The sequence below is a fragment of the Haliotis rufescens genome, unplaced genomic scaffold (assembly GCF_023055435.1).
Source record: "Haliotis rufescens isolate VD_foot unplaced genomic scaffold, xgHalRufe1.0.p SCAF_9, whole genome shotgun sequence".
NCBI classification, from domain to species: domain Eukaryota; kingdom Metazoa; phylum Mollusca; class Gastropoda; order Lepetellida; family Haliotidae; genus Haliotis; species Haliotis rufescens.
The window spans coordinates 33,629,197-33,654,251 of NW_025964383.1; the positions used below are offsets into that span (position 1 = coordinate 33,629,197).

Below are 25,055 nucleotides of genomic sequence, written 5' to 3' on the forward strand. Positions count from 1 at the left end.
GGGAAGGACTAAACCACAATCAGGACGTGAACCAAGAGATTCACTTGGATATAGAGGGCTGACAATGATTTCTGTTCAATGTAAAGTACATGTATATACTGCTTTATTAAATCAACGAATCCAAACGTGGCTTGAAAAGAATAAATTTTTGGCAAAAGAACAAAATGGATTTAGACCCTAACGAGTTATGAATACCCAAAGCCATTTAGAAAGTGGTCAAATGTGACATATGTTATATTTGGGATAACACCTTCTTAGTCAAGTACAGATTCTAGTACTTTTTTTGGGTTGAGTCCGGTCCGGGATTCGAACCCACACTTACCAGAGTGAGGCACCTAATCGCCAGCACACAAAGTCAGCGATCTAACCCACTCAGCCACCGAGGCTTCCACAAAAATGGAAGTCCGACAACTGGTAGTCTAGTTAACATACTTTGAGCACCCCTCTGACAAGTGTAAATTGGCACGGCTCCCATGGCCGAAAGCTATAAATACACAATGCCATTTAGAAAGTGGTCAAATGTGACATATGTTATATTTGGGATAACACTTTCTTAGTAAAGTACAGATTCTAGTACGTTTTGGGTTGAGTCCGGTCCGGGATTCGAACCCACACTTACCAGAGTGAGGCACCTAATCGCCAGCAAACAAAGTCAGCGGTTAGATCGTTTTACTCCAAACGAGACTGGGAATACTTCTGTATACAAGTTATTAATATTAACACTGCAGTGATAATCTGTGTATAGTCTCTATAGCATCAAGAATCTTATCATAAATTCCATGTTTTCTTAGAAAGAGTAATCCGAAATATAACATATGTTACACCTAACGGAGTTGTATGGATCATTTATATGTGTTGTTTAATATCATACAGAAAAGAAAATAGTTTACACAATCAACTTTTGTATGCTTTGTTGGCATGCAAAAGGCGTTTGACACTGTGAACAGACATTGTTTATGGTATGAATTAAGGAAACATGGAATTTATGATAAGATTATTGATGCTACACAGAGCCTATACATAGATTATCACTGCAGTGTTGATATTAATAACCTTTATACAGAAGTATTCCCAGTCTCGTTTGGAGTAAAACAGGGATGTAAGATGTCACAACCCTAATTTCGATCTACATCAACGATCTTTCTGATGAAATTAATATGTTACATTGTGGTGTGCAATTTGATGAAGCTACCCTCTCAGTATTGTTTCATGCAGATGACATTGCCCGCATTGCACCGGACCGTGTGTCACTACAAAGAATACTGGATATTTTAAGTAAATGGTGTCAAAAATGGAGACTGGTAATCAACAAGGACAAAACTAAGGTCATTCACTTCAGGAATGGATCCACAAAAACAACACCTGTTAATTGTCACTGTGGCTCACATGACTTGTGTATCACTGACGGCTATAGATATCTCAATATATGGCTTAATGGACATTTAGATATTGAAAAATCTGTTAAGGAATTATACAAGTATGCTGGGAGAGCACTATAAGCACTTTATACACTAAATTTATTAGTGCTTGGTGGGATTATACACCTCACTTGTTGAACCAGTCTTGTTCTAATGTTGCAGGAGTATGGGGTTCAAATGTGCACAAGGAGATCCAGGTCATCAATAATATAGCATGTAGATACTACCTTGGTGTTGGTAATCATTCTTCTAAATGTTTCACAAGAGGAGATATGGGATGGACATCTTGTTCAGTTCAACAAAAAACAGAGTTATTTTGCATTACGTTTAACAACCGCATCTTGTTGGAATACAGACTACCTCATAAAGTGTATAACTGGTCAGTTGCAAAAAATAAATCACGGGACAGTAAAATAATAAAACTTCTGCATAATTATAATGCTGGGAGGATTCTGACAGAAGATTGGAGCATTCAGATGAAAACCAGGTTTCTGAAAGAATTTCTGACATATGAAGATCAACTGAAATGGTTTCAAGATGTCTGGGATGATTCAAGATCAGAAAATGGAAAAACATAAGAACCTATAGATATTTAAAGCATAACTGTTATCTTAGCTCTATTGTAAAGAGTGTGAAGCGGCGAAAAGACAGACGTATCTTAGCTAAGTTCAGATATGGATCACTCCCATTGTCTTTTGAGACTGGTCAGTACCAAGCCTCCCATTCCACTACAAGAAAGAATATGTAAATAACGTGCTGATAATACTACTTTAGTAATAGAAGATGAGATGAAATGCATTTCCTCATTGAATGTTATCAGTATGGTGACATAAGATTTGATCAGGATTTTGATAGGACGATTCCCGATTAAAATTTGTCCAAAGTCTGATCAAGTTCCTGTGATTCGTGGCGGGAAATTCACAAACAATTAGATATTGTTCAGGAAGCGTCCCGGATCAGCCGTTTCCAGCCGAATTCGTCCCGATTCCCAATCCGAATCTGATCCGATTTGTATCTTCCGCATGGTAAAAAAACGACCGAATCTGTTCCGACAGCGTCACGATTCACCCGATTGCGATCCGACAGAGAGATCCGACAAAGACGGTTCGCATTCGGCAAGATCTGGACGCAATCTGGACCCAATCGACAAGAAACGGCCCGTTAATCACAACAGCGTCCCGATCCACAGGACACCGTCCAGACAACACAGGACATTGTTACGATTTTAATCCGATACAGCTGAATCTGTCACGACATAATCACGATTGTAATCCGACTAGACAAAATCGGCTGAGTTTCCCGAATGTTACGGGACGCACAATACTGTCGGGAGTACTCGGCCGACCTCTCTGGACCTTTCCCGATCCGTAGGACTCTGTTACGAACGTATACGACTGCGCTCAGACAATGATAGGACATTCCAGATCATTGAGAATAGTAATCAGACTTTTTCACTTTTCGTGTCGTAGGGCTGTCTGATCTCAAACGGGAGCCATAATCGGCACTGTGTGAACCTGGCCTAAGGAATAGTACAAAACAGTCATACACGCCTAAAACACATCAATGAAAGTCATGCATGTTAGTATTAGCAATTATTCCCTTCGTAAATCTCTAAACAGGCTGTTAGTGAGTGAGTTTAGTTTTTCGACGTATTTCGCAATTTTCCAACAATATCACTGAGGAGCACACTCACTGTCGGAAACCTGACTGAGGTCTTCGGCGTGGTGATCGAACGCTTTAACCACTAGCCTATCGCCTGGCGACCGAGAACATAATATACTCAACAATATTTGAGACTTACCTTCAGACAGCGACTGTACTGAGTCCTCTACATACACTTTTATCTCAATAAGAGAAAGTGGGGGACGGTCGGTGGAGACACGGACGTATCGTACTGTAAACAGCCTCTGGCAGGTGAATGTCGTGGCACCTTCACCGATACTCTGACCGCACAGGAAAGTATGGGCAGAATCAAAACTCGAATCCGAGGAGAGGGAAATTGTTCTGTTCTCCGCCACAGCCCCTTCTGTATAACAAATATTTCAGTACTGGGTGAAAGTATGGGGTTAACACTGCTTTGAACATAATTGAATTTACAAAGGCTGCTTAATGTGGGAGGAAACGCTGCTTTGAACATCAAGTCAGTTATATCACGGCATGTCAGCTTGTCAAGGGACGCAACTCTGCACAGCGACTGGCGGCGCCAAAGACGACTGGGCCACCAGTGCCCCTCCTCTGACATTAACCGTTAATATCAGAGAAAAAATTATCAAGGCGTAGTCAAATATTAACTCATGTAATGAGATGTAATATAATTACCAAAGGATGGAAAGAGGATGGTTATTTGTTTGACGTGATGGTTGTTTTCTAAATCAATTTGCCAGTAGGCGTGTCCGGTTGCAGAGTAATCTGACTCAAAAGATGTATCCAAGCGTCCATCAATCGCGTGTTCTGGTGGGAATCCTTCATACACTGAGCTCGCACTCAATGGTTTCCCTGCTAGGTTTACTGAAACAAAACCAGAAATGCTATGTACCATGTTATCGTGAAAATCATTCGGCAAAACCCGGCGGTCATATGACTGTGAGGCCTTTCACTCAGCATCAAAACAGAAATCGTACCAATACAAGAACTCGCAATATATATGTGCACCCAACTCATACACATACGTACCAAAGAGGAACAGGTCAGACAAAATTGCTGAGGCAAAAGTCGACCTCTTAAACATTTAAAACAACAACAACAATATGTTGTTACCTCCAGGTATCGCTAGACCGTTTATAGGTGGTAATGCTACTTGTGTGGTCTTTCGAAACATACGGTTCGTTCGTAAGTAATTACGGGTCACTGTTAATCTAATACTGACTTACTCTGGTTGTATTAAGCTCAAGTTATTATCAAGCGTTCTTCATACTTCGTTTTTCTAGTAATCCGTGGGTAACCAACTTTCCTGCGATTGTCTATTTTAGGCCAAATACCTAATTGAAAATGAGCTAGCTGAGCACAGAAATGTCAGTGCTGCATTTTCTTCCTTTATGGATTTGGTTACAAGTGAAATAGATGCTAAATTGAAGAAGACTAAGAGAAATAATTCAACCTGTAAATCAACATGTAAATCAAAGTACAAGCCTTGCTGGTCTGATGTGTTACAGAATATGTGGGATGACGTGTGTAGATCTAAACGGAATGGCTGACATGTAGTAGGAACTCTGTTATTAAAGGTGTGTCGTCGTCATTTTCTGGGCAAAAGAAACCTGTTTGTTATATTAAAGCATTAAGAAAAGCTGAACGAAATTGTCAATTAAGACAACAGGATGAGCTACTGAAGTTAGAGCAGAATGGTTATTGCAAAGAATTCTGGAAAAGAATTGGTCCCTCGGCCTTTCTTACGACAGAAAACAGAGTATAACTATGGAGGTGTTTGATTAAAATGGTGACGTCATAACCGAACATAATCGAGTGCTCTCCCACAAGAAGGATTCCTCCAGTAATCTACTAAATAATGGTTTAACAGGAACGTTTGTTGATGAACATTATAGTAACACACAACAACACCTATCTACAGGCCAAGAGCTACCTGGTAATGATACTAGTGATGGACAACCAGAACAACCTTAAACAAACCAATTGATTTGTCTGAAGTACAGTTAGAAGGCAGTTATAAGTATTAAGAAGGGAAAAGCAACTGGCATAGATGGTATACCAATTGAAGTGCTTCAGAACCCACACTGTGTTGTCTTTTGAAAATGCAGTTTCACCACATAGTTGGAGGGAAGGACTAAACCACAATCAGGACGTGAACCAAGAGATTCACTTGGATATAGAGGGCTGTCAACGATTTCTATTCCATGAAAAGTACATGTATATACTGCTTTATTAAATCAACGAATCCAAACGTGGCTTGAAAAGAATACACTTTTAGCAGAAGAACAAAATGGATTTAGACCCAAACGGAGTTGTATGGATCATTTATATGTGTTGTGTAATACCATACAGAACAGAAAATTGTGTACACAATCGACTTTTGTATGCTTTGTTGGCATGCAAAAGGCGTTTGCCACTGTGAACAGACCTGAGTATCACTGACAACTTAAGATATCGGTAATGAACATTTAGATATGAAAAAGACAGTTAAGGAATCATGTAAGTATGCTGGGGGAACACTGTCAGCTTTATACACTAAATTTATTAGTGCTGGTGGGATGTCTTATGAAGTTTATACCAAATTATACCTCACTTGTTGAACCAGTCTTGTTCTAATGTTGCAGGAATATGGGGTGCAATTGTGCACAAGGAGATCCAGGTCATCCAAAAGAAAGCACGTAGATACTACCTTGGTGATGGTGAGCATTCTTCTAGTTTTGCCACAAGAGAAGATATGGGATGGACATCTTGCTCAGTTCAACAAAAAACAGAGTTATTTTGCATTACGTTTAACAACCGCATCTTGCTGAAATACAGACTACCTCAAAAAGTGTATAACGGGTCAGTTGCAAGAAATAAATCATGGGACAGTAGAATAATAACACTTCTGCATACTTATAATGCTGGGAGGATTCTGACAGATGATTGGAGCATTCAGATGAAAACCAGGTTTCTGAATGAAGATCAACTGAAATGGTTTCAAGATGTCTGGGATGATTCAAGATCAGAAAATGGAGAAAAAGAACCCATAGAACTTTTAAGCATAACTGTTATCTTAGCTCTATTGTAAAGAGTGTGAAGCGGCGAAAAGACAGACGTATCTTAGCTAAGTTCAGATATGGATCACTCCCATTATCTTTTGGGACTGGTCGGTACTCCAAGCCTCCCATTCAACTACAAGATAGAATATGTAAATATCGTGCTGATAATACTACTTTAGCAATAGAAGATGAAATGCATTTCCTTATTGAATGTAATCAGTATGATGACATAAGATTTGATTTATTCAGTTATGCCACTTTAATAAATCCCTGTTTTGTAAATTATGATAAACAACAGAAGTTAGCATTCCTTGCTCAGTGTGACATTACACATTATACAATATCACTGCAACTGTGCTTCAAACGCTAGATTTTATGTGCGTCTCAGTGCACTCATTTTTGATGAGGTCAATTTGACTTTATTCAGACTGTTATTGTAATAGTATTGTTTTATTCTGTGTCATAAGCCTTGTTGGCTGGGCATAATATTTTATCTATTGTATTTAAAATGATCATAATAATGTAACATATAGTGTGTAACACACTAATAAATCTTAATTTTAAAGACGAGCTTATGTATTTGAAAATCCTACTGGCTGATTTGCCTTTGAGCTATACATACATGTACCATTTCAACCGCTTGAGGTCAAGATTGTCACTGCCATCTTTGGGAGAGGTCCACTATTTATAGGGGACGTAGGCCTTTAAATCTCTCATCAATCCAAAACTCAATCACTTGTTTTCATCTCTCCCAACTCCCCAAGATAAACTTAATTAAGACTTTATAGTTCGCACTGAAAAATATGACGGTCTCAATGCTAACAAAATTGCATATATGGAGTGATATGGAGATTTTTTTTTTAAACACCTTTTTGAGGTGAATCTATTTTTTGCTTGATGGGGCATTGCAACCATTCTGAACACTTCTGAAACTATTAGCACTAGTGTAAGAACTGTAAGGATTGATAATTAACAGAGTAATCTACTACCCAAGATGAAAGGAAAAGGGAATTTGATATGTAAATGATAGTTAATTTTTGGATAGGGTATGGATTGAAAACTAACATTCTAGAATACATTGTTGTTGTAAACTCAATCATGAAGAGATGTTCCCTGAATTCTGTTGATTTAAAAAAATAATCTCTTAATCTCTGAAGCGCCTTATTTCAATACAACTTATAACTTAATATTATTTATATAACCTGTTAAAATATCGAAGGAACTCAATGTTACTATAAAACATTATATCGGAAAATATGATAATTTTGAAAATCTGTTTTACCAATATTATTTCCTACAAAATGTGTGGCAAATGTAGGTTAATTTTTACTAACCATAGACTTCCTTTCACACACTCATTTATTTTCAATTGACTCGCTTTGATATACATGCTAGAATCCACTGGTATTGTTACGTTGTAAAGAAACTGGAAATGTATATTCAAAATGCAACAAATAAACAAAAAATATAAAATGCAACATGTAGGTACATACGTAGCAAAATAGACATACAAGTTGATACACAGTAGTCCAATGTAGAGAACATCTAGATACATGTGTACATACTGACTGCAACTCCCACGGAGAAATTTTCGGAGAATGTGAAGAGCCCCCAACACTCCAGCCTTCCGCATTATATTATTATTATTATTATTAATATTATTATTTACAGATAATTTTTTTTAAAAAGCAGCAAAGCGGGTTTGGGTGATCCTGGCACTGTAAGGCTGATCAGGTTCATCATCAGCTCAGGGCCCTTTCCCCCTCTACACGCAGCCCATGCAGCGAATGGGACAACTCCCAGGAAGTGCTGCCTAGTAAAACCCACGGAGAACTTTTTGGAGAATGTAAAGAGCCCCAAACACTGCAGCCTTCTGCATTACCCAGATTGTCAGAAGGGTTGTATTCCCAGTAGCAAACCCGGCTTCTCTCCCAAAGTCACTCAACAGATTGCCAGGTACCAAACCTAAGGCACCTAGAACAATTGGGAGTCGCACAATTTGGTACTTGGGTTGCAAGCGTGACATTTCGAAAGCGAGGTCCGCATATTTTTATATCATACATACAGGTCCAAATTATACCTACAAACTACGCCGAAGTTCCGACGACAAAATACACAAACCACTGGTCCATGCCAACCGTCTGAAGCCATATTTTGATCCTGCTGATCGTCCACAGTATCCTCCAGAACCATACCTCAATGACACAAGTAACATAGATTCAGGAGTCATGGATGACATCAAGGAACCTGTCAATGATACTCAGCTTGACAGCGACAATTCCCCATCAACAAGTTCAACTTACCAGGCTACTGATCAATCACCTCCACAACAGAAAGGTAAGAAGGTCAATTCCAAAACAAAGGCAGGTACTTCCAGCAACAAGAGTCCGAAGCAAAAGAACCCAACAAAGAAGATAAACCCTGCTCCAAGTACAACAGAAAAACCTGCCAGTCCCAGTACAACAATGACGAAGGAAAATCATGCTCCAACCAAGCTAAATGAAAAAGTAAACAAAGGGAAAAGAGGAGTGAATAGTAAGTATCACCAGCCAAAATCCAGAAAACAACTTGACGACAGCCATGTAAAACCTCCAAGTCAGAGTCCAACATCAGGTAATCAAACCAAGGATATCCCTCAGGTTTTCAATCCAGAGGACATCCACTCAATTGTTAGTTCCAAGAGAGCAAATGGCAAAATCTACTACAGAGTGAAATGGAAGGATCCAGAAAGAGGAAACACATGGGAGTATGGCAGCAGCATTCCAGACTCCATTCGGAGAGAATTTCACCTCAAAAGAAGTATGTCAAGAAAACGACGAAAACGTCCACTGAAGAATCATAAGTTTTTCGACCAAAAGGAATCAGCTCAAGACAATAAATCAGTCAATGTCCTGTCAGGGAATACAATGTCAGGGAATGTCGAGCAAGGGAACACCAAACCATATCCGTTTGTTCCAAAACACCTACATAAAGTAGAGGGTCATTTAATACAGAGAGTTATGGGCATTGAAATTATTCAAGGAGACTGCTATGTCAAGACCTCACATACCAAAAACAAAGATGATCATGATTACCAAACACACTATTTTGAAAGTGTTCCTCCCCACCTCATACAGCGCTACCTTGATGATAGCTGGAAGGATATCTCTAGGTGGTCCTGTGGAGAAGATAATCCTCCGTATGATCCAGATGAACTACCAATTTATAAATCTAAAAGGGTTATTTTTCTACATAAAGACTTGGGAAACATCAACACCTTTTACTACCGTGCTACAACCACATACCATAGGCCCCATCTACCATACCAGGATTAACTCCCCATATATACCTGTAGATGCCAAATGAAAATATTCTTGACCAAAATACAAAATCTCCTGAATAAACGGTGAAAAACACAAAACAGCTATTAGCTGTATCTTGTAAGGTTTATTTGTTGTCAAGTCGTTTCACTTTGGGTCACCTGTTTCTCCAGTTGGGAACAAATGTTTGTTTGTTGTTTAACGCCGTACTCAGCAATATTCCAGCTATATGACGGCGGTCGGGAACAAATGGCATCAGCCTGATCATCTGAGTTATTTGTATCACAACAAATTTTGAGCGTTGACCTGATCAGCCAATCTCAAAAGCGAAGTGAAACGAACCAAACCAAAGCAAACCATATCAAAATGAATCAAACCGTATCGTGAATCGAAATGACCCGAAATGAACCCAACCAAAGCAAACCATACTGCGAATTGAACCAAAACCGTGCCGAAGCAAATCAAACTATATAGCGAACCGAATGAAACCGAACCGTATCGCATTGAACCGAATTGAAACGAACGAAAATCGAATCGAAGCGAAGCGAAACAAACCAAATTGAAATAAAGCAAACCTAACAACTGAGATGAACAAAAACAAAGAAAAGGCAAACCAAAAAGTTACGAAAACTAACAAATAATTCTTAAAAGGATATACATAAGTTCTAACACTTTACTAATTGTATACCTTATTAGTGTAATTAGTCACTGCACTTGTTATATGCACATGCACATATATGTATAATGCATCTAATGATAGTATCCAAAAATAGGATATTTTTTCCATGATACACGATTGATTGTGCCCTATGCTAAATGAATGGCTAGACAGAGGGGAATACTTAATCCTGTTGGACTGGCACTAATCTTGTTGACATATTTACTGGATGCTTTGAAAGAGATTATGGTGACACTATAGGCGAGCTTGTGTTGGGGCTACACCATCATTTCGTTTAAGATACTGCGTTTGTGCCAAAGCTGGGCATCCACTGACACTGTTGGACAGTCTCATTAAATCCCTTACATTATCTACATTTCATATTTACATTTTGATCATACATTGACGGTTTCGAGGGGAAAGTGACAGATCCTGAGCAGCAAACAGAAAGACTTCATCCAAGCGAAGGACTATGCAGAGTTACTTATCTTCTCAACACAGTGCACATAAATTCGATGCAATGGTCGTTCAGATAACCTCTTCCTGTAAAACTGAGTCTTAGCTTATTTGATATGGCACTTTGCTTGGTTAACAATCATTTCTGTACCGTCCAGCAGTACAGAACCATCAACACAATCAACATTGACATTGAGCTTATGTCCCACATCCTTGTTTAAGAAAACTTGTTGAATGTCTAGTTGTCATCATTGTCTTGACATGCTTCGCAAGAGGATTATCAGACAAAAAAATGTGTACAAAAGTGCACAATACAATTCTATCCCGAGAAGCCTCAACGTTTATCAAACCGTGCCCTCCCATTAAAATTGGGAAATATATGCGATTGAGGGAAGAGCGATGGTGGTGATCTAGTTTCTGACATGATTCTTCGTGTGAGGGTGACAATACCCTTTATTTCTTGTTTCTTCCAATCAACAACACCAAAAGAATACGAAAGGACGGGCACAGCATAAGTATTTGTATTTTTTTAACTCCCCCCACAAGTAAACTGACAAATCCTCCCTCTTCCACCTTGCCACGTTTCAGATGAAGAATATTGCATTGGTGGTGATAGTAGTAGCGAAGATACAGACAACATTTAGCTTCAATCAAATTACATTTATGTAATTATCAACACCTGCAAGGAACATGCAATTATAAGGAGCAGTTAAAAAGTGAATGTAAGATAAACATGTTTGATATGAGTGATAGCTTTATCTTTGAAAGTCAGCTTAAAAGGAGTATATAAAGTCAATTGCTTAAAGTTCCATTAATCCACTTATATTTATCAGTATCATTGCTACATCATTAACAGCAACATACCCCAGTAACACTGACGTATGTTCGTCTATTTAATATATTTTCAACGTAAGGTTTCACCCGGTGACAAGACCTGACTGGTCTGAACTCAGCACTTAAACAAAATTATCCATATAAACCAATGCCAGTCTATCATAAACTGTTCGTCTGCTAATGGCACGCCGTTGACGTCGCCGTCACACATCTGTTTCGGAGGTGAAGCTGCCGGATGTAGCGGTCTTCGGTCGGTGTTGTCACTCTCTGTCTTCTCGATCTTGGCCGGTCTTGAGTCTGTCCTGTCTGTTCGAAGCGGACTGATGGTGGTCTGGGATCAGTTGAAGGTTCTGGCTATCTGACGTTGAGTAGCCCCCATATTGGCCATACCGATCGCTCTGTCTCTTTGAGCTTGTGCAAGTCTGGGCATATTCTTGGTGGTTTTTTGCTTACTGAATGCCTGCTCTGTCCATATTTATGCCACAATCACGCACATGCATTTGGACCAATGTCTCAAAATCACGTTTTGCACGTTTTCAACAATGAATGATTTGGAAAGCTGCGTGCGAAAATCCGCGTTGTGGTTGTGGTCATGTTGCATTTGGGCGAATGTTTTCTGCGGGGGTTCAAACCTGTACCAGCTTTTTTGCTTTTCATACAACTATTTTTAAAGTGAAAACCTTCTTTTCCCCGGCTGTTTAGTTTGTCAATAACAGATTTCTTCCGTTCAGAAACCGAGTTGGTCTGGGCTCCTTTATGTCATATTTTAACAGAAACTATTCTGTTAATTTGTCATCTAAAAAATGAATATTGACATAACAAATGTTACATTGATACTCTGAGACTGATACTATCTGGGCAACTTCTATTAAATTTTATGAAACCATTCAAAGAATATATTAATTTATAGCCATTACTGTATTTAATTTCAGAGTTTAGAATACGAACTGACGTTGCAGCTAACGCGGCTCGAATACATGACACATTCGTAAGCTAACATAAAATGCTGCACTGGCTCACATCATGTCAATTGCTGACTGAAGGATCAGCGCTAAATAATGAAAGAATTCATCAAAGGATTGCACTTGTTTCACGTTATGGTCTGTTTCATTTCGTGCATGTATGTAATCCTGTTTACAGTATACTCAGTACACAGCATCGGCCCTTAAAGTTGGTGTGTTATCTACTATGACAACAAATGATGCTTACATTGATCAAACGTGTCATGGCATCACTTCAAACGGTGTGACAATCACATCAATTTTAGGCCTGCACGGCGTCAAATTACAAAGTGGAGGTTATGCAGCGCGGGTGGTTGAGATGAGATGAATTGGTAATCGCCTTTTTCAAGCTTGGCTGCATTGAAACACGTGTCAATGCAAACTACTTTCTCAAATGGCATCTGCCTTCTATCCAACGGATGGGTACCCAGTAGGATGTGCTGGTTATGACAATGTAAACTTTCTAGCGCCTTCCATGCAGCTTGGGCCGTTTACTCTCAAGGAAGCTTAGAGTGTTTTTTGTGTACATATTGAAGCACCGAACGTGGGTATAGCCGTGAACTGCCACGAGCATGCCATAAGACATATATATATATATCTCAAAACCTAAACCCATCGGAAGCTTCATTCCAAAGCAATTAAAATAAACCCCTTACACAGTGATAAGATATATATCTTTAAAAGCAGAGACCATAATGATAATCAAGCAAGCAGAAGACAATTGTACACATGGAAAAACAATTCGGGAACCTGTGACACAAGTCAAAATATTAATTTCATCCGACATCATTTTTGTTACGTATCCATCAATTTGGAGATGTCCTCCACACTTAGGATACAACTAAAATGCCTTGAATGTTGTAACCCTGGTCAAACAACGTTTAGGCAATAGTTGTACACGTATGATTTGGTTGGCTGGTTGGTTTGTGGTTTAACGCCGCACTCAGCAATATTCCAGCTATATGACGGCGGTCTGTAAATAATCGAGTCTGGACCAGACAATCCATTGATTAATACCATGACCATCAATCCACGCAATTTGGTTTGATGACATGCATAAACCAAGTCAGCGAGCCTGACCACCCGATCCCGTTAGTCGCCTTTTATGACAAGCATGGTCGCCTTTTTCGGCAAGCATGGGTTGCTGAAGACCTATTCTACCCCGGAATCTTCACGGGTGTACACAAGGGCGTTTGGAGATATAACCCGAAGAATAGAGAACGAGAGAGAATGAAAGAAGATCCGACACAGAACGGAAGACGAGAGAGGGGACGAGAGAAAGGGGGAGGAGATGAAGGGTCACGAAAGAAAAAGCAGAAGAATTCGAATCTGTAGCGAAATTTTGGCAATAGTTGTATAAATTAACGTCAAAAGAGGAAAGTGAGTGAGTGAGCTTTTAACAGTATTACAGTTATATCACGGCGTGTCAGCTTAATGTGGGAGGAAAGCCCGACGTGATGCAGGTCTCGGGCGTTTACCACTTCGGTGAAACTCACAAGCACGGGTATGGTATGGACAGACCTAGAATCCTAATCGGGGCGAACCGGGATTCGAACCGACAATCATAGGTTTTAGGCGTGCCCAAGGGACGCAACTCTGCACAGCGAATCGCGGCGCCTTAGACGACTGGGCCACCCGTGCCCCAGAGGAAAGTGAGAAATGGACTATTTCCCGCCTTTCTGTCAAGTTAGACACTGTAACCAGACAGCACACAAAGAGTGTCTGCTGAACAACGAATGTTTAGGACAATCAACGTGTACAATGTACAGATATATATTTAAGCAAAAAAACATAAGCTATCTTATTTCAAGTCATCACCTCTCAGAGACATGGTTTTGACTACAACTCTGGACTACAGAGTCTGGACCAGGCAATCCAGTGATTGACATCATGCGCATCGATCGACGCATTTGGGACCGATGACATGCATCAACCAAGTCAGCGAGTCTGACCACCCGATCAAGCACATATTATTAATTTGTCGTCAACATACGGTGACAGTGAATATTTATTATATGCATATATAGCGATTCACTGACAAGTACAAATTACTTAAAATGTGCACGGTCAGGCTTAACAAAAACAATGATAAGTAGTAATGAAACTTACATTGGGTCAAGACGGACGCCACCCAACATGACAGGCATATGAGAACCTTCATGACTGAATGCACGAGAATTACATGTGGTGCAGTAACATCTATCTTGTAAGTAGTTCCACTTATACTTAACATTCTTAAGTATTCTGACGTTTTCAGTAAACGCATACCTGTCATTGGATGGCTTTGTTTATGGGGAAAAGTCCTTTGAAATACTTAAAAAGTTTAAAAAATGCTTTCACAAACAGGTTGATGACGTGTGCCTGTTAATAGAAACAACTTCTATTTGATTGTTACGACGTTTCAGTGTCACTTCTTTCCCTTCATCGGCTGAATACTTAGGTGTATATGCTTAAACCTGTTTTCTTACCGGGTCGCAAACCAGTCTAGTCACAGTCTAGTGACCGGCACCATTCGGCAAAATACTGCAATCGTCGTTGTCCAGTGCGTTTTCGTTCGTTGCTGGAGAATAGTGACACGTAAATTTTATTTTCTAGCTGTATAATTGCATACTTTTATCATGTATTGATTTGATATATGTTATCTCATATATGTTTGCTTCCTTATTCATGTGTAGAAAATGTTTGTTGAACTTTAATTTTCACGCAGTAGCGCGATTTTCTGGTACGTATTGTTCTCATGTTTTTAATGGTTCTCTTCACCAGCAAATATATGTACACATCTGGTTGTAAATCTTTAGCGATACGCGTGGATAACGTATGTTCAGCACTCTGTTTGGGTGGAAAAATCTTCAGTATTGCTTTAGTGGTTGTTTGGCTATTCAGGTTTGCCCTGTGTTAGGTAACATACTTTGGTTACCTCATCAGGCTATTGAAGTTCTAGTGCTGACATGTATATGATGCGACAAAACCCTTCCATGTGCAATAGAAAACTCTGCATTAAGCATGAGCATGTGTTTAAGAATCATCAGGTGTTCGCGAAAAGGTGTGCGTATCCTGCCCCACCGGTGACACCCGTAATGAACACATGCAATGGCAAGTCAATTGTTCATCTGAATAAAAACCAAGGGAACATATGGTACATGTCAAAATATGACATCATTTTTACCACTGATGCGTCAAATTTGGAAATGTCTTCAACATGTCTACCCTAACACTTTTTGAAAGCTTTAATGAGGCCTTGCATGTTGTAACCTTGATCAAACAATTTCTGAGTAAGAGTCGTATAACGCTCTTTGAAATTTTGATAGACAGTGCATGCTCCATCGCCATGTAGGCCTAAACACACTTTTTTTTAGTACTGTGACTTCATGTTTACACTGACATCCATACGAAACAGCTATACCGCGGAATAAAATAGTTCCTCAGAAAGAGAGGTAACATGAGCGTATGGATGCACAACTTGCTCTTCAGAGAGATCTTGTGCAACACATGTGTTTAAATAATATCACCATTAGATGGGAAAGGTCTGTAAAGTACTACCTCAGTAAAACATTTACATCAGCAAATGATGTCCTTCCTTGATTGTACTGAGGATTATGGTTAGTGTTTGAGAAAGGGATTTGGTGGTACATTTGGTGGACCCAGCAATATCTCTCTCTTTGTACGGATTTTTATGGAGCTTTGCTTTGGCATCCAGTACAAAAGAGGAATGGAAGTTTTAGAGTAATGTTAAGTCGAAAGTTGACAGTACTGATTTACGGTTTTGACAGATTTCTTCTTCAGTTAACTTACTGGCCTTATATGTGGCTTTATTTGATATGTTATTTATACCAAGTTCTTTGATCAAACAATTAATGTAGTGATGCTTACATATAATAGTTATGTTATTTGGGAACAACTACAAACTTTTCATGTAGATCAGCCAGACTTTGGATAACAGCTGGCTGGGGCAGAATGAGTTTATCCCAATTCCGTTTCATCTTTTTAAGTGTGTGCATTCTACCAATGACAACATCACGCACTGACGTAACCCACTCTAGAGACATTCAACAGGTTCCTTTTCTCTTTTAGTCCATTTTGGTATATTCTTCGACAGCACCAATAATGATTTTAAAGTTGTGATCCCAATTGGTAGGAGGTTGCTCACGGTATTTTGGTCCATATTTGAATAACTGACGAAGGTTGTTATTGTGAACAATAGAGAAGTCACCTGTTATTATATGCCCTGTAGGTTGATAGCAGTATGATGAGTCTTGACAACCACAAAAAGTGAAATTTACACCATGAGCTGCCAAGTCTACGTTCTGCAACACGTTTATATAATTGAACAACCTTGGTGAAACTGTTGTGTATAAAACCCTTGCCAAAATCATGTGTCTTTACCTCCAAGTATTGCTAGATCGTTTACGTTTGGTCTTGCAAGCGCTACTGGCTTGGTCTGATCGCAACTAAGGTTTCATTAGTACATGGTCATGGGACAGTTTTCTCTCTTGTACTGCCTTACTTTGGTGGTATTGAGCTAAAACGTATTGGCTGGGCTCTTATATTTCGTAACCCGTTTTCCAAGTAATCCGTGGATAAACAATTTCCCGTGATTGTCTAGTTTAGGTCAAGAACCTATTCATTAATGGGACTCTAGATACTCCTTGGGTCAAGTATCTTGTATTTTTGTGAAGTATAAAATTTCCTTGCCCGGTCAGTATCACTGAATCCGTAGTCTATGAGACTAGATTGCTATTCAGGCGTTTATTGTCTATTTGTTTTGTCCAAGCGGCTTAAATTTTAGGGAAAGGCTTTCTGTGTGTAATTTCCGCTATTTAACCCCACCGTGTTTATTCCCTCTAAATAGAGTGTTGAGTTTAATAACTTTCAGGTGTCAATTGGTCGCAGTCGACTTAATAGGCTGTCTATGCCTCTTGTCAATATCTTTCCTTTTTAACCTCTCCCTTTCTTACTGTTATGCAGTTGCTTAGCTAATCAGCTTGTATATTTGTTCTAGTTTAATTAATCAGTGATCATTGACAGTGTAAATTGGGGCTTTTGATCCTTTATATGGCCGTCCATTGATACAATTAGCTGATAGTAATAAAACTTGTGAACCTATCACCACGTTTACATAATTACTCAAGGTAGTTTTTACATGTCATGTTTTGTCATCCTTAATGAAAACCAAGCAAGCCTTGCGAAGTTGCGTACTGCACCACACGTCACTATTCTGAAAGTAAATCTTGCCATATTACACCTATTGCGTTGTACGTGGAAATAACAGGATCTACTTATGTATGAAAAAGGATCATTCACGGGAAGGTCAACGTCCAGATAAACACCTGCATTTTAACTTTACTGCTTTGTGATATGCAATAATGATAAGTGATCATTTAGGTCCTGATCCGGTCGGTCTGACTCCTAATTGTTTGATGGTCTTGATCTCTACGCACACCGATTTGAGTACTTAAACAGGACAATGTATATAAATAAGCGCAAGGAGATAGGTACACTTGTAGATGACTATGACGTAGAACAAATGTAGCACTATTTTATTTAGATGTAGTCATTTACAGTCATTAAGTAAGGTGCGCCACGATCACAGCGTTTTAAGATTCTGTTGAAGCCCCGTTCAAATGTATGTGGGGTTCGCCAAAGTCATACACGTGTAAGACCTGCATCTCGTTAGGCTCCCCTCCCTCAATAAACTAATATGTTGTTGTATAACTGACATTTTATTCACAGTGGCGTTGAGCTGAACATTCTCATGACTGAATGCTTGTCAACAAAAGCAAAGTGTGTTCTGATGTGCCGGGGCGGTCGGGTAGCCTAGTGGTTAATGCGTTCGCTCTTCACGCCGATGACGATTCCCGACATGGGTACAATGTGTGATGCCCATTTCTTGTGTCCCCCGCCGTGATATTGCTGGAATGTTGCTAAAAGCGGCGTAAAACCGTACTCACTCCCTCTGATGCGCCGTTATTTTCTGGGTGGAGTCACTTCATATGTCTTGATAGAAACATCTGCTCTTGGCGCCGAATCCCATATCCGTCGATATTATCAAAATTGTGGAGTTAAGTACATAACGAGTTTATTTACAAAAAAAAGGTGTAATAAGGCAAAAAATACTTTCTTTGATAATACACTGTTCACAAATAAATATCACATGGTATCCATCTTCAATATATTTACCGACATCACTTGATTGTCTCTTTTGGTATTCCCAGCTGTTGACGTTTTCCATTTACTCTTACACGTTACATTAATGTTCTCATGTTTCAAGGTCTGATAGCCGATAATACTCTTTTTAGCGGGCACCCAGAAAACTATGGTTGTGTTTCTAGTTTTGTCAGCACCATACTCGTGCTCTCTGGTTTCACTCAAGTTGCAAACGTCTGACAGCTGCATCACCTTCCTCCCACATTAAGCTGATAAGCCCATACCTGGCACTGAGGTGTGTCCGATCAAGTAGGAAACACGTTTTCTCACCTGCAGAAATAACAGATAGCGATCGCGATAGATTTTATTTACAACGAAATATTGCTTTAGAATGAATCTCTGAACACTGTACATTGAATATGTTATATGTTATTAAACATGTGATACCATGGTATGATGTTTTCCATAGGTGCTGACAAAAATTAAAAAGTCATTTTATAGAACATTGTGTGCGGTATCTTAGATTTTCATATTATCGGATTATCATATAACTGGATATATATTATTTCAACATGTTTGAAACACCATCTTCCCATGTAATGCCTTAAGTGAAAATCAGATATATTTTACTTTAAAATATGCTGATTCCCAAAGTATCAACGATATCGCAATTTTTGACAATTCTCAGCAGCTCCAACTGATACTGATATTAATGCAAGATACACAAATGCTAGAGATACAAAATATGCAATATTTCAATATATTTCGGACATCTTAAACGATTCCTGAAGTTTGTGAGTAAGAAAAGATTGCCAGTCAACTCATCAACTCATAAACTAATTAATCTCAATCTAAGTATATTTTTTCGGGATGATATGCAAGGGAAGAGAAGTCACAGTCACAGTCACACACGACCCAGAGGGCCAGGTTGGCATCATGACTTTCTCAGTTTATCCTTGTTAGTCAGTGTCTCCTCTCCGTATTTTGGAGCGATGTTCATAATCAAAGGGAGAAGTGTTCAAATATCACAGTTCGTCACTCTTGTTTATTTACAAAACAATGGAAATACTTGGGCACCAGCTTATGTCGAAAACCAAAGATCCTAAACATTAAAAAACATGTAGATCCTAAACCAAAATCCACCTCATTCCCTTCCACTATAACAAAAGGTCGATAGTTTATAAATTATTTATAGCTTACTAGGAGTGTGTTGTTCAAAGCGTTCAAAGTGTTCCTGAGCGTTGAGGCTGATTGTGTAAAGGCTAACATACACGCTTTACTCTGTACAGGGTCAGCCCGACCCAGTTGTTTTCTGCACCATTAGGCTGGAAGGATGAACCCAGATGTTGCAGCTCAGTCTGGATGGGACACGCCTGTACGTTACGTCCGCGCCTGGGATAAACTGTTCCACCCACATATGATCAAGTATGTGTAGTGACGAACAGTTCTACCCAAATAGGATCAAATATGTATAGTGACCAAAATGTGTACCAAAATATGATCAAGTATTACAAACCGTTCTTTCCAAATGTTTACAATGATGTATAGTATTGTTGAATGTTTGTTGTTCAACGTTTAGAGAAGTTTTATTTGCATGGAGACCAGATATTGTTTCGCCTACAGCTGCTGCAAACCGGACATGTTTTAGTGAACCTCGGAGCCTAAATATTGTTTTTGAAAAAAACCCGTCTAACAACCATATATATTTGTGTATATATACAATATACAATTTCCGATTTATCTGCACCCTTTGAAATAATTATATTTTTCAAGCATTTGTGTTGTTTAGATAAATTCCCAGCAGAGTGCAGCAATAAACATAAAACAAACAGGAAAAAACATCCCATGTGTTGCATAATAATATATTTAAAATCATATATCTGCCAGGGACACCAGTAGAACTGTCGTCTAAGGCATTGAAATTCGCCATCATCCTATTGAAATTCGCCATCATCCTATTGAAATTTGCCATCATCCTATGATCGAGGGTTCGAATCCCCTGTCAGTCTGTTTATGCTTTTTTGTTTCGTCATCACCAAAACCATTGTCGTGGGCTATCGTGGGTAAACGTGTGAGAGCTGTGACGCTAAGCAGAATCCACTGTACCAAATTTAACACAAACATAAATGGAGAGCACTACACATTTATTTCTAGAAGCAATTATGTCAATGGAATCGTGAAACATCAAAATGATTATAAAACTATTTCACAACAGTATAATATTCAGAAAACAATCGTTCGACAATAAAAATGTTGCAAATGTGACATCAAAATAAACAAAAATCAAATTAAGATACAGAGGTGTGAGTGACGGTCGCCTAAAGCCACAGTCAGCAACATCCATATCCCAGCTGTATCTAGGCAACCTGTAAATAATCGGGGAGGAAACCAAGTGGCTTATTGTTACTGAAAAAGCAATATCGCAGGTTGTCACCACGTAATCTTTATTTTAGTTGGGTTTTACATAACTCTAATCGGCAAACTCTTTAAATAATCACACAAAATCAAGCATTTATTGTACAATTGCGAATATATCACAAGCATATGTTTATGAATCACAATTAATTAGTAATGATACCAGGTGTTCACGAAAAGGTGAGCGTATCCTGGCCCACCGGTGGCAACCGTCACAAACACTTGGTGCCTGTGACCTGTTGGGTGCATTAAACAAGCAGGCAATAACGTTGCCCGTTATGATTAAATGTCTCGTTATGATTTAACGTTGTAATGACTTACTTGTTGACACCTCGTCGGAAACCACAAATACTATGAAGCTATAATTTGAAGAGAATTTTCCTGACGATGGGGTTTCTAAAACAAAAAACAGATCCAATTTTAATTATGGTGACCAAGGCATCCATATGGAAACGTCTGTGTGGAATACCGACACACTGATTGGAATCATATATGAAATATACTCAACAACAAAAGTTCCTGTGACACCAATATCTTAGTGTATTTTTCAAACGAGTAAAGTTTGTTTTTCAATATTGTAGTACATGCATTTCACTACCCAAGAAATGGTATAAAAACATGTCCGTTAACGGGATTCCATATGCATTGTTTAGCATCGTGCTGACAACAACCACTCAGAAAAACAACAAAATTACGCAATTATTCAATATTACAAAATGCCACGCCTGTCCGAAAATGAGCGTCTGCGAGCCACTGGTATGCTTGAAGCAGGATCGAGTCAACGTGATGTTGCAAGACAATTTAACGTCCACAGAAACACCATTTGTTGTTTATGGCAACGTTGGCCACAGACGAATGCAGTCAGAGACCATCCTCGGAGTGGCAGGCCACGCGTAACCAGTAATTGACAAGACAACTGGATTCGAACAACACACCGACGAAATCGATTCCAGCCAGCAACAGTGACTGCAAGAAGCATCCCTGGCCTTCGACGAATATCTTCACAAACCGTACGTCATCGCCTCAGATGTGTAAGGATTGTCGCCAGAAGACCCGCTAGACGTCCCATTTTGACAGAAAACCACCGTCAAGCACGTCTACAGTGGTGCAGACGGCGTCTGCGCTGGACGGCCATGCAGTGGGGACAAGTTTATTCACTGACGAGTCTCGTTTTCACCTCAGCCACAGCGATTGACGGATTCGAGTGTACCGACGTCGAAGTGAACGTTACGTCAATCATTGTGTCATGGAAGAAGATCGGTTCGGGGGCAGCAGCGTTATGGTATGGGGTGGGATTACAGCAAGACAGAGGACCCGTTTGATAGTGGTAGAGGGAAATCTCAAAGGGCGGCGCTACCGCGAAATCACGCATTTTCTGAAGTCAGTATGGCAAATTAAACCATTTCAAGCACTTACAGGATTCTTGTATCTGTTGCAAACCGAAATTGTTTCAGATTTGGTAAAAAACATAACTTTGCCTTAAATCTTATTCAATGTCACAGGAATTTTTGTTGTTCAATATATATCAAAGCTACTTTTTTTCTTTTTCAGATCGGGATCAATGTTTCTGATGTTCGACGTGGATACAGTCAATGGAGGGCTGAAACTGAACCCAGACTTTGCAGTCGACTATAGGCTGGGACCTGCCGGACCAGTGTTCGCCCACGATATCAGGCTGTAAATCCTACCAGTCGTCCTTGATATTATCAGATGCGCTATACTGGGCCAGACACACAGATTTAGCTATTTACACAGGCCTAGTTATGTGCATGTTTCTGTCAATAAATCCTCGGACAATATAGGATTGATTATAATACGATGAAGTAACAAGGTTATGTTGAAACTGATAAAGATTGTTAACAAAAACTTAACATATTCATATCACAACCAAGGGTATCCTGGTCCTACATGTACAAATATTGAGGATGTCAAACGCAATAACAGAAACGTTTTCTGTGCATTGAATAACATAATGGTAAAAAAAGAAATATTTTTCGTATATTTTGAAGGACACCCTACTTCGATATTGCCAAACGCATGCTTTGTGCACGCGTATCCTCTTAATTCGACCATTTATAGCATTTTCTCAAGCAATGGTAGAATTATCTGCAGGCCCATTGCCAATGACAAGAGGAAAATGAAGGTTTTCTGTTTCATTTAACTTATTGGTCCTTCTGTCAGTGGATTTGGGTCAGTGGAGTTATTGACAGTCTTTACTCACAAACGTTTATCTTGTTAAATGATGTCCGCAGCATTCAAAAATCGAACTACAGTAAACATATGACATTGGTTATATATTATTGGTCCATTTTCGATTAAATGGTCAGGTCATTTTGACACCAGTTGCATTTATGTAATTACTTGACATATCAATATCATAACTCAAAAACATGTCCCTGACTACAAAATGGCTGACATATACCACGATGCAAAGTCTCCCATGTTTCAGACTCACGTAAGCAGGAGAAACATTAATTTTGTATAAAACAGGAGGTTATTCAAGTCAACTTCACGCTCCGACAAATGTCACCTCAAAGAAGACTACTCCCCCTTTTACAAGCTAAAGGGCAAGCACTTGTCAATACAACACAGCTACAAACAATTATGACATTCCTTTTCATGTTGTGGTAAATTGTTTCTTCGCCAAAGTGAAGCATTCCATCTTTCTTGACATGACATCAATAAATGAGTGCTTTCCAATATCGACTGTGCCAATGAACAATGTTGCTTAATCAAGTACAATCCATGCCATTGTAAATCGCTTCTCGACTGAAGAAAGTCAATGGTGCATCACATCGTTAAAAGAGTGCTTATACCCGTCGGAAAACAACAAAAGCCCATCATAAAGTTCCAAGGGTACAAAGTACATATTCTCTATGACCCAATGAATTACAAAGTACATGTAGATGTGCAGCTGACTGAGATTCCTTTCATGGTACATGGCAATGTGAGGAATAGTCCTTTTTTGTTAATTAGCAAGGACACGAATGACTAAAACTCATCAACGTGCAAACTGAACTGGTTTGACTGTTTTACATGTTGAAATTTTTAAAAATATTCTGTTGTTATCAAGGCGTGTTTTACAGTACTGTTTTACAGACTAAGAGTTGAGTGAGTAAGTTTTGTTAGGTACAAACAAGAACATTGATGTACGAAAAGGCGACTATGCTTGTCGTAAGAGGCGTCTAACGGAATCGGGTGGTCAGGCTCGCTGACTTGGTTGATGCATGTCATCATATCCCAATTTTGTGGATCGATGCTCATGATGTCAATCACTGGATTTTCTGGTCCAAACACGATTATTTACAGACCTCCGTCATATCGCTGGATTAATGCCGAGTGCGGCGTTAAACAACAAACAAACAAACAAACGTGTATTCGATACCGAAAACTTCACAAAAGATACATTCGCGAACGTCTGTTGTGAAGACATCATGGTTTAATACTGCGACCCTTCTCAACATGATATCGTTGTTTTACATGGCTCGCTGTCTAAAGTCAGAACTATATGGAATTTTTGACATCGCTCATTCACTCTTCGCACGTTTCTATTTCATGTGTTTATTGTGTTTAGTTTGAACAAAATCTGGAAATATAATAATGCTGTAATTTTCATTGGCATGTGTAACATCATTATTTAGATCTTGTTTGTATCTGGTGTATCTTGACCCATACATGTCTATCCAGATATTAGCAAAATCATTGCAAATTAAAGAAACATTGTCAAACTCTTACTACCTCTTTGTAATCGTTCGAGTTTGTATTCAGTTCGATTTTTTTCAATATATGCCAATACTTCAAATTAGTACCTTTCATCTCCACAGAAAGCTTACCTGAACAATATCTTAATGTGACTCGTGCGTCACCGTGTTCTACTAATGTTTGAGGCAAGCAATTTGGAGACAGATTCCCAAAAACGAAAAATTTCAAAGAGGCAGAACCTCGTGGCCAAAAAAACGAAAAGGATACTTGCACTGACATTGATGTTCCCTCGAACCACAAACTATTTTATGCATGAAAATCGATCTAAGCATTTATACAAAATAGGTTCATTTATCAAGGTATTTTAATGGGCGTAAATAGTCCTTATTGCAATTTCGAACCGTTTTGGTGTTGAAATTGCGCTTTATTTCTTTAATTATCGT

The 25,055-nt window shown here is 39.1% G+C and overlaps 1 protein-coding gene across 1 annotated transcript in view; it reads right to left on the reverse strand.

Moving 5' to 3' along the window:
* Positions 1-14,532, reverse strand: part of LOC124111164 (location of vulva defective 1-like) — a 40,982-nt gene extending 26,450 nt beyond the window's left edge. Inside the window, exons 1-3 of the mRNA XM_046470780.2 lie at positions 14,461-14,532; positions 3,738-3,926; positions 3,220-3,444 (exon numbers count right to left, since the gene is read on the reverse strand). Of these exons, the coding sequence (XP_046326736.2) occupies positions 3,220-3,444; positions 3,738-3,926; positions 14,461-14,512 (466 nt within the window). The 5' untranslated portion in view covers positions 14,513-14,532. The remainder of the gene's footprint in view (positions 1-3,219; positions 3,445-3,737; positions 3,927-14,460) is intronic.
* Positions 14,533-25,055: the final 10,523 nt, after the last annotated feature.